At 39.0% G+C, this 19015-nt stretch overlaps 1 protein-coding gene across 6 annotated transcripts in view; it reads left to right on the forward strand.

Annotated features, from left to right (window-relative positions):
* Positions 1 to 8294, forward strand: part of USO1 (USO1 vesicle transport factor) — an 84555-nt gene extending 76261 nt beyond the window's left edge. For all 6 annotated transcript variants that reach the window (XM_032261033.1, XM_032261031.1, XM_032261030.1 and 3 more), the window contains 5 exons: positions 743 to 829; positions 3150 to 3248; positions 4629 to 4736; positions 6255 to 6470; positions 7296 to 8294. In XM_032261033.1, the coding sequence (XP_032116924.1) occupies positions 743 to 829; positions 3150 to 3248; positions 4629 to 4736; positions 6255 to 6470; positions 7296 to 7385 (600 nt within the window). In that variant the 3' untranslated portion in view covers positions 7386 to 8294. The remainder of the gene's footprint in view (positions 1 to 742; positions 830 to 3149; positions 3249 to 4628; positions 4737 to 6254; positions 6471 to 7295) is intronic.
* Positions 8295 to 19015: the final 10721 nt, after the last annotated feature.

Here is a 19015-nt window from a genome sequence, read left to right on the forward strand (position 1 = left end):
ACGCCTATAATCCCAGCACTTTGGGAGGCTGAGGTGGGCGGAACACTTGACGTCAGGAGTTCGAGACCAGCCTGGCCAACATGGCAAAACCCTGTCTTTACTAAAAATACAAAAATTAGCCCGGCATCATGGCAGGCTCCTGTAGTCCCAGCTACTAGGGAGGCTGAGGCAGGAGAATCTCTCGAACCCATGAGGCAGAGGTTGCAGTGAGCTGAGATCACACCATTGCACCCCAGCCTGGGTGACAGAGGGAGATTCTGTCTCAAAAAAAAAAAAAAGTCCACAGGATAAACTTTGGAGTCAAACTGTTTAAGCTTCAATGCTTCCTGGCTCATTGAATTTAAGCAATTTAGTAAACCTCTTTAAACTTGTTTCCTAATCTATGAAATGGTAGTGGTAATGTCCTAGTTTATTGTTGTAAGATTTCAGTGAAATACTCTTTTAATACATGGCAATTATGTAATGTCTGCTTTTATGCTCTTTCTCCATATGATCGCAGGTAAATGCTTAGGTTTAATAAATTGCTTCGTAAAATACAGATAGATTTTTAGCCATGAAAAAGTTATAGACAATATGTGCTGTGTTGAAATTTTATCTTGGACGTAAAAATTAAAATGTTGATGCAGATTTTTTGGTAAGCACATATATGATATAGATTATATGTATACAGTTCTGTTTTGTTTTTTTTTCTCATCTCCTTAGACTGAATATGTTTTATAGTTTATTTCTGTGCTATTTGTAGAAATCTTCCCAAACATCTGGCACAAATGAACAGTCTGCAGCAATCGCTTCAGCTAGAGATTTTGAAGAAGTTGCAGAATTAAAACAGGTAATTTTTCACTTTGATCCATTTCTAGTTTGCCATGTTTTAATTATAATAGAATAACAGCCCTTTTGTTTCACAAATCTAGAACTGTATTATCAGATGTAAGTAAAATTTAAGTAAGACGACCATTTGAAAATCTAGAAGCTGTTTCTATTTATACGGTAATGGTACTTTGCTTTATATTGTGTTTTTAGTTTTCAGAGGTATTATTTTTTAAAAAAAATCTCAGCATCTCACCCATAGTATCAGTAAACTGACAAGGAAAAATTTAAATTTATAAGTTGCAAATATGAAAATGTAAAGTCTTATGCCTAAGTTTCATATAACCATGATAATTGCTTGACTAAGTGTATGGGGTTTTTAAACTGTTTTGTCTAGAAAATATTGAATTTTAGAATTGGAAAAGATAAAAACAAAAGGTAAACTTATGTATATCTCAATTAAATGACCCCAGCTAAAAAGCAAACTAAACTTTTTTCTACTTGCTTAATTTATAGTATTTATAAATTCCTATTAAACTAGATCATACAGATTTACCTTTATCCAATGAGAAAATTTAATGTATTGTTCAAGCAAAGAATCAAAAAAGAGAAAAGAACTATTTACACTTACAATTAAATAATGTAGCAATTGGAAGAAAACTCTAGAAAAGTATCAGATTGCTCGTTGTTATATTATCCCCAAACAGGTTCTGGGTTTATGGGGTTTTTTTTTCTTTTCTCCTCTCTTTTCTTCTCTTCTTTCCCTCCTTCCTTTTTTATTATAAAAGAAATTCTTTTTTGTTTTAAATCCAAGCAGTACTAAAAAAGGGACCATTCTTACTAACCTATGACACTTCTCCCTCCGCTGATCAACTGGTCCTGGCCCGCTGATATGGCTGCTTTGAAAGAGAAATGACTGAACATAGAGAAATGTTGTCTTATTTTGATAATGTCCGTATACGTCAGAGTAGATTCTAAAAATCTGACCGTTTGAAAAAGAATCACTTACCACTGAGGATGTTCAGGTCTTCAGTATTTGTTCACAGTGTTTTATTTGTGTGGGAAAATTATGCTGTTTTGGTTTTATTAAGTCTACTTAATAAGAACTGTATCAAAATTAAAGGGAATTAAGTTACTAATGTATAGCCTTAGTTTGTAAATCCTAAGTAAAAATAAACTAATTGTTTCCCAGTGAAACTTTAATGAGATATTTTTTAAAAAGAGAATTGCCGTTTAATATTTTTACTTTCTCCAGTTGATTTACTTTTATAAGCTTTAGATCATTAAAAATATATATATATATGTTTAAGTGACAGTTTTGTTTTTTATCATATATAGTAAAATACTATATACAGAAAACTAAATATAACTCATTTTAATAACTTTTAAAAAATTAGAAAATCCACAAAAGTACATGATAGAAATTTTAAAGAGAACCAAAAGAAAAGAGCCTTTTACTTGCCATTGTCCCACCACTTACTCAGTGTCTTCAGACACTACCAAATGTCCTCGACTGGGATGTGGGGAGAAATTACTCCTGGCTGAGTGCCATTGTTATAATTGCCTTTCTCTTTCTGTACTTTTTTTGAGGGGAGGCTAGGGTGAGAAGTTTGGAAATTTCAGCATTAATAAAAACGTTCAATTAATACTCTGGTTTTCATTAGAATACTACTGCTTTCATCTATGTTTGGTGGTCCCTAATCTAAAGATGTCTTGTCCCAGCCACATAATAAACCTCAAGTCTTCAGCCAAGAGAAGAGGCACAGTTGGTTGCCTGATCATAAGATTGAGACAGGGATCTGATGATCTATTTCTTAAATAGTCTTTTAAGCAGTGCTGCAGTTTTTAACCTTGTTTTTATCTGTGCTTCCAGAGGTATCTAGTGATACCAGTTCCCCAACTTTCTGGTAGTTAATGCGTTCAATTTAAGTCAGGTAATAGCTTAACTTTCTCGGTGGTCATCCTAGCTTTCAGCTTTCTCAGGTATGCTGAGTTGGTTACCACTGTTGCTTGCTTTCTCAAATTCCCCAATTATATTGCTCTCTTCTCTTATTCTCTTTTATAGGTTTCTTCCTGTCTCTCTCCCATTCTTACTTTCCTTCTTCCTTCGCCCCTCTCTTCCTCTCTTTATGATTTTTTTTACATGGGATTTCAGGAGGCAGCAGAGGTAAATGAATGTGTTGAATTTTCCATCTTGAGCCCAAAACTCAAGAATAGTTCTTTAGAGTTAGATTTCAAAACTAGGAAGTTGTGAATCATTTTTTAAAATGTCTCCCTATAAATATTTCCTTGATTAAATTAATACCATTTAATGTTATGACTCAACTATTTTTGTCTCTTAGGAACTGGCAACTTTAAAGTCTCAGTTAAACTCACAATCTGTGGAGATCACCAAATTACAGACAGAAAAGCAGGAACTGTTACAGAAAACAGAAGCATTTGTAAGTTTTCTCCTTTTTTCCTTCTGGAAGATAGTAAACACAAGGTTGATGTATTATTTCTTAGCCACAGTGAAAATAAATTCATCAGTTAGCACTTTCTCTTTGGATTACATACTAGCTGGTATTCTACTAACATAGGCTTCTTGTCCATGGTGGCAGTCATTTTATAGTCAGACTCACCGGATTAGTCTATTCAGTTACTTAATAATTTATTTTGCTGGTATTACATTCTGTTTCTGTCCCTTCAGTTCAAGCTGGCAGCTTTTGTGCTATCATAAAATTATCAAAAACCCTTGTTGTTTTCTCCCGAGCATGCTTTCTCATACTTTTGCAATATAGGTAGACTGAGAATTTTCCAAATCTTCTAATTCTGATTCTTTTTTGCTTAGCAATTCCCTCTTCAGTTTATCTGACTTCTTTCACATTTTACTTTAGCAACAAGCAGAAACCAGGCCACACTCCACCACTATTTAGAAACCCCAGCAGAATATCCAAGTTCATCATTTACAAGTTCTGCTTTCCACAAAACACTACAACACTATTTGGCCAAGTTATTTGCTCCTTTATAACAAGGATTGCCTTTCCTCCAATTCCCAGTAACATGTTCCTAGTTTTCATCTGAGACCTCACCAAAATCAAACATTCATATTTCTGCCAGCATTCTTCTTCTCACTATGGCCATGAAGCTTCTCTGTAACTCTGCTCTTTTCTTTCTGAGCTCTCACCAGAATTGCTTCATATCAATATCTCCACCGACAGTCTCTTCAAGGTAATGCGGGCTTTGTCTACCATGCACCTCAAAACTCTTCCAGTCTCTACCCATTACACAGTTCAAAAGCTACTTCCACTGTTTTAGATATTTATTGTGTCAACACCACACTTCCTAGTGTTTTTTTAAAAAAGACAAGGAAAGACTGAAAAACTTATTCAGGAGTGCTCCTCTACCACTTGAGAAAAGATTTGCATTTCACTAATAGTGACATTTGGCTCAATTTATCTACCTGTCTATCTAGGATGATAGTATGGACTTAACTTATAGGAAATCTATGAAGGAAGGTCTTTGAAAAATAATCTGTGTTTATTAAACGCTGTGTTACAGTTACATTACAGCTGCCTTGCTGATTACTTTTCTGGGCTTACTTACCTTGAGACACCTTTGCCCTGCCTTCCTCATACTCTTATGAGATTTGATGCTCTTCCATGTAGGAACAGCTCATCTGACAGTGGAGAGCACTTTGTTGCACATAAATGCTTAAGGAATTATATTCTCTGTTACTGAAAGCAAAATCTCGAAATAGCAAGAAAATAACCACTTTGAGAGTTCATATTGATTGTAATGTTTAAGAAACATCTTTTTTTTCCCCCAATTTCTAATTTCAGGCAAAATCAGCTGAGATACAAGGAGAGAGCGAGACTGTAATAGCCACCAAAACTACTGATGTAGAAGGAAGACTGTCAGCATTATTACAAGAGACTAAAGAGTTGAAGGTTGGTTTTTGGTGCAGCTTTTTTTTACTGCATATAACATGAAATGAACTCTAGGAAATTTTATGTATCTTTCAAATTCTTAGATTTATGAAGAAAGCTAATGATGTATAATTTTATCTCACAACATTTTCTCTCCTACATTGATGATTTAACATGGCAAAAATGAAGTTTTTTGTTTTTGTTTTTGAGACGGAGGCTTGCTCTGTCATCAGGCTGTAGTGCAGTGGCACGATCTCAGCTCACTGTGACCTCTGCCTCCCGTGTTCAAGTGATTCTCTGCCTTGGCCTCCTCAGTATCTGGGACTACAGGTGTGCACCACCACACCCGCCTAATTTTTGTATTTTTAGTAGAGACAGGGTTTCACCATGTTGGCCAGGATGGTCTCGATCTCTTGACCTCGTGATCTGCCCACCTTGGCCTCCCAAAGTGCTGGGATTACAGGCGTAAGCCAACGTACCTGGCCACAAATGACGTTTTTAAAATACTATTTCAAATAATAATACCGAATATGTAAGATAAGCATGTATATGCATGTACTGTAAAAGTAAAATTTATTGAAAATATTTGTGTTGTATTTTATTTTATTTTTGAGACAGAGTCTGGCTCTTGTCGCCCAGGCTGGAGTGCAATGGCGTGATCTTGGCTCACTGCAACCTCAGCCTCCTGAGTAGCTGGGACTACAGGCGCCCACCACCATGCCTAGCTAATTTTGTACTTTTAGTAGAGATAGGGTTTCACCATGTTGGCCAGGCTGGTCTTGAACTCCTAACCTCAGGTGATACCCACCTTGGCCTCCCAAAGGCATGAGCCACCACACCTGGCCTGTGTTTTCTTTTTAAGATCAATATCTAATCACAATAACAAAACAAGAAGTACAAATTTTACTAATATACAAGCCACATGTAGGCTTTCAGTAAGCTGTGGAACATAGGCACATTAAATCCTGCCAGCATATTATTGTATGATAGAGACATCAGAATAAATAGGATGAAGAAAGAAATGAGGTCACATTAGTGAAAATAAGAAAAATAATGTATAATTGTGCTTTTTGTGGCCAAATTATTTTATTTTTAAACCATAGATTTTATTTGAAGCTATTTTCTTTTAATTTAATTGTATGCTTGAAGTTGGGATAAAAAATATTTTTTTAACTTGAGCTTTGAGTTCTAAAATTCTGGTGTTAATTAGACTTGTGCTGTAAAATGCTTTGTGTTTCTGTTTACTCCTCTGATTATCTGAAATGATAATGCTTTTTTTATATCTCTTAAAGGTTTTTTTGAGGAATACCTAACTAAAACTATTCTTTGGATGTTAAACTTATTTTTTTGCAATAACCATTTTTGATGAACAAATTCTCTAACAAATTCTCATGTTACTCCTGTACCCTTAACCCCCACCCCTAATTTCTTTAGGTCAAACAAGTACAGTGATTTGTCATAGAAAAAAACTATTTGTTAAAAATTCTAGGAAAGTGAGTGCTAATTTTAGATTCCTGCCTTTCACCTTTCTTTTCCTAGAATGAAATTAAAGCTCTGTCTGAGGAAAGAACTGCCATTAAAGAGCAGTTGGATTCATCTAATAGTACCATTGCCATTTTACAAACTGAGAAAGACAAACTAGAGTTGGAAATTACAGATTCTAAAAAAGAACAGGATGATCTCTTGGTGCTCTTGGCCGATCAAGATCAGAAAATACTGTCATTGAAGAATAAACTCAAGGATCTTGGTCATCCAGTAAGATTAAAATGTCTTCAAAAATGATTTGTATTATGTTTTAATGTAATGTATTTGAAATATTTTTAATGTAACATGGAAAAGTTGTGCTATATTATGGGGTATGTGGGTTCATGAATATGGTATCATCTACACTGTGTTCGCTGTGTTCATTGAATTTACTTAAGACACACATTAGGTTCAGTTTTCAGTACTTATAAACTATTTTCTTTTGGACCTTGAGCCTAGAAAGTGAATTAATTTGATTGTGCATGTGGTAACAAGACTGTTGTCACCCAAGTGTGTCATTATCTTTTGCCATGTTTGGTTCAGATTTGTGTGTAAAGTGGTATAGCCATTTATCAGCAAAGCTAACTGATAATATCTCATTCATATTAGAAATGACAGAGAGCCTTTGGCATCAGATCAAAGAAATCAAATGGTATATTCTACTGTAGTTACTAGAATAGTGCTCACACCTGTAATCCCAGCACTTTGGGAGGCTGAGACAGGCAGATTGCCTGAGATCAGGTGTTCGAGACCAGCCTGGCCAACATGGTGAAACCCTGTCTCTACTAAAAATACAAAAATTAGCTGGGCTTGGTGGTGGGTACCTGTAATCCCAGCTACTCAGGAGGTTGAGGCAGGAGAATCCCTGGAACCTGGCAGGCAGAGGTTGCAGTGAGCTGAGATCATGCCATTGCACTCCAGCCTGGGTGACAAGATCGAGACTCTGTCTCAAAATAATAATAATAATAATAATAATAATAATAATAATAATATAGTTAAATGTTGAATGTGACATGAACAAATTTTCACAATATTAAATGAGTCTTTTTCCTCTAGGTTGAAGAAGAGGATGAACTTGAATCTGGAGACCAAGAGGATGAGGATGATGAAAGTGAAGATCCTGGCAAGGACCTAGATCATATCTAGCTTTAAAATCTCTAGGAACAATAGAGATTATATCGTAACTTTGAAGATGGAATCTAAACTTTGGTTTACCTCCACAGAAAATAAAGATTTAGAAACCAAGTGGAAAACATTCACTATTAAGACTATTGATATATTTTTGTAATGTTACCACCCATGTTGAAAACCTTAAAACTAAATTTATGTAGAACACACATCTTTTATTTAAATCCATCTTAACTGTCCCAATATATAATTTTCAAAGAGTTTCAAACACCAAAAATATACCATTTTAAGGCATGTGGTGGCAATGCTATTTGCCTTAGTTCATTGGTTGTTCACTTTTCAAAATTTGTGACTTTTAACTGCTAACACATTTCATTGAATATGTTGAATTGGAATTATTATTTCTAAATTCAGCATTTGAGTTTAGTTGATGGTTTTCTTTTGGAGAAATTAGTTTATTTAAAAGCAAGATCGCCTGGGCTGGGGGTTAGTGCATATCAACCCTCCATCTAATGTGATATCTAAGATGTGCGGGATAGGACAGTTTAGAATGAGTGCCTTGACACCTACATATGGCTGCATTCCGTACCTCAGTGAAGAAGCCGAAGGATGCTGACACAGTGATGTGGAGGGCGTTGCTGAGAAACTTTTGCAACAGTGTATTAATGTGATTGGTTTTCTTTTTATTTTAAGCAAATATCTAAAACAAATTTCAAGTTAACAGTTCATACAACTCAGATTTAGTATTATTGTTTATCATAAAACATATTATGTTCCTAGTTTTAAAAGTACCCAAACTATGATTTATATAATTTATTGGCATTTTTGCTGAATAGGTTTAAGTCAGATAATAGATTTTAAAAAAGCAAATGAAGCAGTGTGTCAAAATTTAATGTTTCATAATAAAAAATAGATATGTTCACTTAATCCATGGTCATGGTTCCCTTTTTTTACATCTTAAGAAAAGTATTTTATTCTTTTAATACTCTAAATTCTGGGGTACATGTGTAGAACGTGCAGGTTTGTTACATAGGTATACACGTGCTGTAGTGGTTTGCTGCATCCATCACTCCATCATCTACATTAAGTATTTCTCCTAATGCTATCCCTCCCCTGTCCCCTCACCCCCGAAAAGTATTTTATTCTTAATAAAAGACGAGGTAAGTGAAAATGGTGAAGAGACTTCTCTTATTAGCGTACACAGCTATAAGTGAATGTTAAAAACAGTCTTCTTTAAAAAAAATGATTAGGATTCCCTAAATTTGGAGAGGGTTAGTTAGAGCAACTACAGAAGCAGAAGAGGTTAGAAAAGGGTTTGGATGTTTCTAAATTCAGCACTGGAGTTCTTGGCAATGATTTCCTGTTAAAGAAGTAGATTTACTTAAAGACAAGATAGCCTGGGCTAGAAAATAAATTTATCTGCCTTCTGGGGTCAGGAATAGGACACAAACTTTTGAAAGAGAAGGAATATCACTCTCTTGACGAGGCAACTGTGTGTTACAGAGCGCTCATGAATGCTGCACTGCACCCACGTTCCACCACTACTGCCATCCTCAGTGGTGCTTGCCATCAGAGAAAGAACTACATTACTATCACCAGACCAGCTCAGATAGGTGAGTTCTTCCTAAAGTTGACAGCACATAACGAATCATGAGTTAATGACTACTTTTCAGGCTAATGTTGTACAGTTAAAGAAAAATGGTTCAGGAGTAAGAATTTGTGAATGTGGAATACCAAAGATCTTCATTAAGAAACATCAGCAGAATCAGTGCTGCTGTGCCAAACTCAGTCACTCAGGATGGCCCATAGTAGGAGAGAGAGGAGGCCTCATAGCTGCACAGTTCAGCCCAGAGGCAAAAGGGGCTAACCCCAACTGTAATTTTTGCCTGGATTGTATCTAGAGCCTCCTAAACTGGTCTCTCTGTCTCCAGTCCGGTTGTTGCCTTTCCTACCCCATGCTCCCACCATTCTCCACCTTCACCACAGTGAGCTGTGGCAGGTGCCAGCTGTTTGGAGTCCTTAGTACAGTAAGTAAGACTCTTACCCCTAAGGTATTTGGAAGTGGAGCCCTTGGAAGATGATAGGGTCTTGGGGACAGAGGTCTCAAGAATGGGATAAGTGCCTCTATCAAAGAGGCCCTGAAGAGACACCTTGCCCTTCCGCCATTGAGAGTGCAGTAAGAAGATGGCTATCTATGAGGAAGTGGGCCTTCACCAGACCTGCCAATGCCTTGACCTTGGACTTCTCAGCCTCCAGAATTGAGATAAGTAAATTTCTGTTGTTTATAAGTTACGGTATTTTGATATTTTGTTACAACATTCCAAACAGTTTTGATAGATGATATAAATTCTGCTTTCTCCTTTCTCACTTTGTTTTTGCACATACTCTTTCCTCTGGGTCGGCCTTCATTAAAGGCAGTGTCCATGTAGCAAGGGGTACAATAGTGAAGCAATAATTATAAACCAGGAAACCATATTTGTCTTTAGGATTTGAAATTTACTCAAGTGTAGTTTATACCTTTAGCACCTCCAAAAGAAAAGAGTAATTACCCAAAGTCACTAAAAGAGGAAAAGTGACAGCTCACATTTTAATGGGTTGAGTTACTGGTCTGAAATTATGCTGATAGAAAAGAAAACCAAACCCTTTTGTTTCATCGTTCTGTTACAACCAGTTAAGGGCCTCATGATGCTCATCAGAACTAGTAATCTTCATTGGTATAGCAAAATATAGTCAATCATTCAGCTATAGCCATTGAGAATACAATGGTGAAAAAGACAAAGTCCCTTTCCCCATATAACTTACATTCTAGAGCATAGAATGTAACAAGCAAGAAGAAAACAAAAATTCTACACCTCTACTGTTTCCCCCCCCCACCTTTTATTATTATTATTTTTTTTTTGAGAGAGAGAATCTCCCTCTGTCGACCAGGCTGGAGTGCAGTGGGGCATTCTCAGCTCACTGCAACATCCACCTCCTGGGTTTAAGCGATTCTCCTGCCTCAACCTCCCTGAGTAGCTGGGACTACAGGCGCTCACCACCATGTCTGGCTAATTTTTATATTTTTAGTAGAGATGGGGTTTTGCCATGTTGGCCAGTCTGGTCTCGAACTCCTGACCTCAAGTGATCCGCCCACCTTGGCCTCTCAAAGTGCAGGCATTACAGGTGTGAACCACCATGCCTGTCCCTCCTCCAACTTTTTAACTTGTTTATATCTTACTGTACTGCCTATGTCTTGAAAAGTTACTGTAGTTATTATTTTTGACGGGTTTATTATTTAGTCTTCCTACTTAATAAGAGTGGGTTATATTCCACAATTACAGTGTTATAATATTCTGTGTTTTCCTGTGTACTTACCGGTGAGTTTTTAACCTTCAGGTGGTTGCTTACTGCTCATACATCCTTTTCTTTCTGATTGAAGTACTCCCTTTAGCATTTCTTGTAGGACAGGTTTGTTGTTGATGAAATCCCTCAGCTTCTGTTTGGGAAAGTATTTATTTTTCCTTCATGCCTGATGGATATTTTCACTGGGTATACTATTCTAGAGCAAAAGTTGTTTTTTTTTTTTTCCCAGCACTTCAGAGGGTAGTATGTCATGCCACTCTTGGTCACAGGCCACAATCAAGGTATCAGCCAGATTGTGTACTCATCTGCAGATCCAACTGGGAGAGAATCTGCTCCACAAACTCACTGAGGTTGTTAGCAGAATTCATTTTCTTATAGCTATAGAACTGAGGGCTTCAGTTTCTTGCTTGCTGTAACATGATCACAAGGGTGACATCCATCACTTGCCATATGATGAAACACAATTATGGGAGTGATTGCCCATCACTTTTGTCATATTCTATTGGTTAGAAGCCAGTCCGGTCCTGCCCACAGTCAGGACAGGACATCACGCAAAGGCGTGAATACCAGAAGATAGAGATCATGAGTTGCCACATACTTTTATTTTCTTGAACCCTAATTGTTAGTCTTAGGATGTTTTCAAAATAATGTAGGGGTGGGATAAGGGAAACTGAGGAGGTATAGTTGGAAGGGGATAATACCTTTAATAGCAAATGTTTGTGTGAAACCCCACCTTATTTAGTTTCAGACTGGGATCCTTGCAAATGGACAACTACACAGGTCAAAATACCTATCACATTAGTCAATAGGAAATGTAACAGTGACCAAACGTGGTGGCTCAGGCCTGTAATCCCAGCACTTTAAGAGGCCAAGGCGGGTGGGTCACTTGAGGTCAGGAGCTTGAGACCATCCTGGCCAACATGGTGAAACCCTGTCTCTACTAAAAATACAAAAATCAGCCGGATGTGGTGGCACATGCCTGTACTCCCAGTCACTGGGAAGGTTGAGGCACAAGAATTGCTTGAACCCGGGAAGCGGAGGTTGCAGGGAGCCAAGGTTGCACCACTGCATGCAGCCTGGGCAACAGAGTGAGACTTTGTCTTAAAATTTTTAAGAGGGAAAGAAATGTAACAGTATAAAGAGAGAGATGTAACAGTATGAAACTGTCAATCACAATCTAGAAATTAGTCTCTTACAAATTTGTATATTCAGGTCAGTTTCTGACCTTCATTTCCACTTTGTTGTCTCTGGTATCTCAAAGACATCTCACACGTATGTTAAAAATCAAATTCATGTTCCTCTCCTCCCCATGTCTGGTCCTCTCTTATGCTTATCTCAGTAATTTGGCACCATCAATTGTACAAACAAGACAGCACAGAGTCATCTTTAATAACTATCTCAGTTTTGGTCTGAATGCCTAAAACGTTCTCATATTTGTCCATCTTCTTCCATCTTCCTGGTATTCTCTCCTGGCTCTTAAGCACTTGTTCTAACTAAAAGGCCACTTGGCAAGAAACCGGGGGCCCCCTCCCATCAACAGTCAGCAAGGAACTGAGGCCCTCAGTCCAGCTGCTCAGAAAGAACTTTACTCTGCCCAACAACCACTAGCTGAGCTTGAAAGCCGTGTCTGCCCCAGCTGAGCATGAGCTGACTGTAGCCCTGGCTGACGCCTTGGTTGTAGCTTTATGAGAGACCCTGAAGCATAGGGCCCAGCAAAGCTGTGCCAGATTTCTGACCCACAGACATTGGGAGATGATAAGTGTGTGTTGTTTTAAGCCACTTAGTTTGGGGATAAATTATTCTGCAGCAATGATATATATGAGGTGGTAGTACATAGTACCTAGTTATCTTCTTTCTTTAATTGTTTTTATTTACTTTTTTTTTTAGAGACGGGGGTCTCACTATGTTGCCCAGGCTGGTCTCGAACTCCTGGCCTCAAGCAGGCCACCTGCCTCAGCCTCCCAAAGTGCTAGAAGGCAGTGAGTCTCTGCACCCTGCCCCCTTTCCTTTTAATGTTTCTTTCACAATTTTGGTAGTTTTTACCACTACAATTTTCTACCCTATGTGTTGGTATGAAATCTGCTTTCCTGTGGCTCTATTTGTTGATTATAGTTTGCTTCATTAGGATCCTGCAGTCTGTTTTTTTTTTTTTTTTTTTTTTTTTTGATGGAGTCTCACTCAGGCTGAAGTGCAGTGGTACAATTTCAGCTCACTGAAACCTCTGCCTCCCGGGTTCAAGTGAGTCTCCTGCCTCAGCCTCCTGAATACCTGGGATTACAGGATGTACCACCATGCCTGGCCAATTTTGTATGTTTAGTAGAGACAGGGTTTCTCCATGTTGGTCAGGCTGGTCGTGAACTACCAAACTCAGGTGATCTGCCTGCCTCAGCCTCCCAAATTGCTGGGATTACAGGTGTGAGCCACCATGCCCAGCCAGGATCCTGCAGTCTTAAATAGCAAGCAGGTATACCCTGTGCCTGCTCTCTAGGCAATTGTCCCTGCTTTTTCAAGTGTTCCTTGGTGGTTCCTTGAATAAACTCTGTCTGTCTACACTGTGCCCTGATTGGGTAGAAAAGACAATCACCTCCATGTTCTAAGTACTTTCCTGTCTGACAGCCACTTACCCCATGTGAAGCAAGGCTGGTAAGGATTCAGTAAATGTTGGCTGTTAAAATCATGTTTTCAGGCCGGGCATGGTGGCTCACTACTGTAATCCCAGCACTTTTGGAGGCCGAGGTGGGTGGATCACGAGGTCAAGAGATCAAGACCATCCTGGACAACATGGTGAAATCCCGTCTCTATTAAAAATACAAAAATTAGCTGGGTGTGGTGGCACACACCTGTAGTCCCAGCTACTCAGGAGGCTGAGGCAGGAGAATTGCTTGAACCCAGGAGGCGGAGGTTGCAGTGAGCCGAGATCCCACCACTGCACTCCAGCCTGGTGCCTGGCGACAGAACAAGATTCTGTCTCAAAAAAAAAAAAAAAAAAGAAGAATTGGAATGAGCATAGAAAACTCCCATGAGATATCTTGCTATCATAGAGAGTTGAGAAATGAGCCAATAATTGGAGTAGGATGTGGGGTCAAGAGGGAGACATATTTTAAAAAAGGAAATACTAAAGGAAATACACTGATGGAAATGGTTGGCTAGAAAAGAGGAGGTGTTTACAGCGCTAGAGTCATCCTTGAATAGATGAATGAGGATAAAGTCTAAAGCACAGTGACAAGGAAAGCCTTGGATTGATGTGTAAACAATAAATCCATTGTAAGAGGAGAGAAGGTGGAGAATATGGATTAAAAGAAATTGATGGGCCTGCAGTGGTGGGAATGTGCCAAAATTTTATCTCACTGCTTTCACTTTCTAATTTAAACAGGAAGAAGATACCCATTGAAAGTGAGAACCGAGGAAGAAGTCTGAGGAAAGTGGAGAAATTATAAAGATAGATGTCTTAGAGTGGAGTGTGGGAAACCGAATATGCCAGGAAAATGTAGTTGCAAGCATCAGCTTCAGACACAAAAATGTCCAGAGGAGTGAGACTTTATCTTGTGTGTCTCTTTTTGAGAGCCTGGAAATCTTTCCACGAAGCTTCCAGCTGACTGCTTATCAGTAAGGGTTAACATCTCTGAACACATTTAGGTCTACCTACGAAGGTGACCTTGGGTCTGCCTTCTCACAGCACTGTTTCCTTGGCAACTACCAAGTTAAGCTAGTTGAGCAATGCTTTGTGCTAGGAGCTGACTACCTGCCTTGTTTGCTGTGAAAACCCCTTGTTTGCTGTGAAATCTGCACATGAACTGGGAAAGCTATGGTTTGGCATCCAGACAGGCAACTGATGAGAGACCTTCCAAGTGAAGCCAGGCACTTCGACCTTCCTCAGGAGATATACACACCCCAGGAAAGTGATAGAGACCAAGAAAATGTATACATAGGTAGCCTCTGAGACTCCAGATGACGTAAAGATACTATTGCACTCACTATTCCTATATTGTATCCCTCTATAAAGTTAAAAAATAAAGTATTAAAGTCTGTTGTATCATATGAGTTTTACTGACAACCAAAACCTGTGACTGGTGCTGATAGGGACAGAACTGTGTTTGAAGCAGGATTGGCATTCAAATCCTCAATTTGTATCTTCCTGTTTTATGGCCATAATTGGCTCACAGACACATTTACTGGCAAACCTACTACTGTCAAAGAAAATGAGACCACCATGATTGCCTTGACTAATTGCAGTTCGTCGCTCACTCCTGGCATGTGGTGGCTGAGTGGGCAACACCTCTTAACGCACACTTCTTTGTCAGGGTGGGTGATAGATACATAAACAAAACAAAGGTTATGTTAGGAAGAAGGAAACTCAAAACCTTGCTTCTGCACTTTTAAATTTTGAGCAAATTACAAAACCTCTAAGAATCTTAGTTTCTTCCTAGAGATAATTATACCTACCTCATAGAGCTATTGTGAAAATTAAAATTATTAAAAATAAATTTTTTTTTTGAGACCAAGTCTCACTCTGTTGCCCAGACTGCAGTGCAGTGGTGCGATCTCGGCTCACTGCAACCTGTGTCTCCTGGGTTCAAGTGATTCTCCCACCTCAGCCTCTCAAGTAGCTGGGATTATAGGCACCCACCATCATGCCAGGCTAATTTTTTTATTTTTATTAGAGAGTGGGTTTCACTATGTTGGCCAGGTTGGTCTCGAACTCTTGACCTCAGGTGATCCACCCGCCTCGGCCTCCCAAAGGGCTGGGATCACAGGCATAAGCCACCACACCCAGCCTTACATTTTTAATATACACATAAAAGTCTGCTTAGGCTGAGTTATGCTGTAGAAACAAGTCTCAAATTTCAGTGACTTACAAAACCCAAAGGTACTACTTGTACACGTTCATGTCCTTGGCATGCCAACCGTGGCTCTGCTCCAAATCTCCAAGACCAACACTGAGGAAGCAGCTTCTGGCCCGGCGTGGTGGCTCATGCCTGTAATCTCAGCACTTTGGGAAGCTGAGACGGGCAGATCACTTGAGCCCGGGAGCTGGAGACCAGCCTGGCCAACATGGCAAAAACTCACCTCTACAAAACTACAGCTACAAAAAACTAGCTGGGAGTGGTGGCAGGTGCCGATAGTCCCAGCTACTCAGGAGGCTAAGATGGGAGGATGGCTTGGGCCCAGGAGGCAGAGATCACAGTGAGCAGAAATTGCACTGTTACACCCCAGGCTGCGCAGCATAGTGAAACGCCCCCTCCACCCCCCAAAAAAAGAAAAAGAAGCAGCAGCTTCTGGGAAAGGCAAGTCTCATGGCAGAGGCAAAGGAGAGATGTTAGAATCTCACAGTGGCATTTATAACTTATGCTTAGAAGTAACATCATTTCCAAAGCAAGTTATGTCCAAACTATTATCAATGCAAAGCATAATCCCATAAGACACATCTGATAAGGAGGGGCAGTGAAAATGTCAACAATGATATAATCTATGAGAGTATATAGAAGCATAACCCATAAATATTAGCGTCCTTCCCTTTTCTCCTTTCCCTTATTGGCTCCCCCTGAGAAACCCAAGTGTACAGCATGGAGAAGCTGTGTAATGTCATAATTAAGAGTGTAGATTCTGAGAACAGACTGCCTGAGTTCACATCCTAACTCTGCCATTTTCCAGCTGTGTGACTCCGGGCAAGTTATTTAACCTCTTATGCCTCAACTTCTTCATGTAAAATGGCAGTAATATAATACCAATGCCACAGAGCTGTGGATGAAATGAGTCCATGTAAGTAAAGTGCATAGCATATGTAAGCCCTATATGACAGCGTTAACTTTGTCATTGCTGTTATTATTATTGAAAGAAACCTGGTGGGAAGTCAAAAGACCTAATTTAAAATCTCAGCATTAACTTCTTAATTTTTTTTTTTTTTGAGACGGAGTTTTGCTCTGTCGCCCAGGCTGTAGTGCAATGGCACAATACTGGCTCACTGCAACCTTTGCCTCCTGGGTTCAAGCAATTCTCCTGCCTCAGCCTCCTGAGTAGCTGGGATTATGGGTGCTCGCTACCACACCCAGATAATTTTTTTTTTTTTTTGTATTTTTAGTAGAGACGAGGTTTCACCATGTTGATCAGGCTGGTCTCAAATTCCTGACCTTAAGTGATCCACCCACCTCAGCCTCCCAAAGTTTTGGGATTACAGGCGTGAGTCACCATGCTCGGCTGCATTATAATTCTAACAGTGACTTTGAGCAAGTTACATAATTTCTGCAACCCGCTTATTTCTTCATCTGTAAAATTGGAGTAACACTTGTTTCTGGAGAGGCCACTTAAGGACAACGGTTAAAAGCATGGACTCTAGAGCTGGACTACCTTGGATCAAATTCTGTAGGAGTTCAGTCAGGGTGCTGGGAGAAATTTTAGAAAACAACAAACCTTCTTGGAAGGCTGGAAGGTTTTGCAAAAGCGTTGAGAAAGAAGTTATGACTGAAGGCAGCCTAACCCCCTTACCTTAAGCTAATAGCCAGGAATAGATACAAAGGAATGCAGAGGAGTTTATCTAAATAGTTTGTTTACTCATGTGGTCCTAAGACCCACCTTTGATCTTCTGCAGTCGCATGATTGCATGATGACTGTTCTCAGGAGGTTGGCAATGTTAATTACCCTCTAATGGTGTTTACTTGAGACCTCTGTCATTTAATCTGCACTAAATAAATGTGAAGGCCACTGGCTTAAGGAGGCCACTGCTGACTCTGGCAGAGGACCCTGGGCCTGGCTGACAGGCAAGTCTGTGTCAGTGTACGTTTTTCATCCATCACTTGGTCGGGGTCTGCAGGTCAGACCCGACAAAATTCCAACTCTACCACTTTCAAACTGTGTGACTTTGGGGAAATTACTTAACTTCAATTTTATTATCTACAACATATGGACAATAATCATACATTACATTCATAGGAATACTATGAGAATTAAATGGACTAACAGTTGACATATAACATTGTTAGAACAGTGTCTGGTGCTGAATAAAGTTTCAATAACTGGCACATAGAGGAAGTGCTTTGTAAGTGTTAACTATTCTCACAGGCTTTTGAGGATTGGCTGTATAAACAGGCATGAAAATGCTTTATGAAAAGCAGTGGTCAAATGTGGAGACTTAGGAATCTGCAGTATAGAAGACTATGGCTATGTAATTAGGCTTAATGAGGCTTAGCATGTCCAGGCAGTGGCAAGCACTTTCTTCTGGAAGCCTGTCAGGTCAGAGGGACCTCCTTAACTGCTTCCTTTAATGGAGGTGGGCCCTGGCTGCCGTGTTTGTACTTTATAACTTGTAGAAGCAAAAACTGATACCCTGCTTCCAACATGATTGAGCACTTTACAAATCAAACAAACAAATCTTTGCACTCTGAAATAAACGAAAACCATCCCAACTAGTTCCAATCTCCAAAATAAGAAAATCTTGACTTATTTCTTGTAAGCCTAAACTCCCTAACCAAAATAATTTTACCCCTGAATTTTTGCTAAGGGCTGTCTGAAGACACATCATAACTTTTGTGGAAATGCTAATCATGTGGGAAAAGTGTTTTTCCCCACCACCAGCTGCCAATGTAACTATTGTAATCTTGGTAATTTTGGGGCCTTTTTTCCTTTAAATGTTTGTTTTGGACCATCATGGTGGCTCATGGCTGTAATTCCAGCAGTTTGGGAGGCCAAGGCAGTCAGATCACTGGAGGTCAGGAGTTCAAAACCAGTTTGGCCAATATGGCAAAACCCTGTCTCTGTTAACAGTATAAAAATTAGCCAGGTGGGGTGGTTCTTGTCTATAGTCCCAGCTACTCAGGAGGCTGAGGCAAGAGGATTGCTTGAGCCTGAGATTTCAGAGCCATGATCACATCACTGTAATCCAGCCCGGAAAACTATGTGTGACCTCATCAAAAACATACGCATATATAAATATATATATATATATATTTATATATATGTTTACATAAATAAATGAAATGAGTCCATGTAAGTAAAGTGCATTTGTGTATATATGCAATATATACACAAATACATTTGTATATATATTTATATATACAAGTATATATATATGTTTTGTTTTCTAATTTGAAAGTCTGTTTTCTAAAGTCTAACTCCCACTTTCTTTTTCTCTAATTTGAAAAGTCTGTTTTTCTAAAATCTAGCTCCCTCTTTCTTTGTAAGTAAAAGGTGTCTTTCCTTTTCTAGATATTTCTATCTTGGCTATTGTTGACTAGACTAGGGAAATTCATATCTGTATTCTTGTTCAGTCTGGTCTGGCTTCTTTAACCAGGAAAATGTGAGCTGAGAGGCTG

The sequence above is a fragment of the Sapajus apella genome, unplaced genomic scaffold (assembly GCF_009761245.1).
Source record: "Sapajus apella isolate SASKATOON/1434 unplaced genomic scaffold, GSC_monkey_1.0 scaffold121, whole genome shotgun sequence".
Lineage (NCBI taxonomy): Eukaryota > Metazoa > Chordata > Mammalia > Primates > Cebidae > Sapajus > Sapajus apella.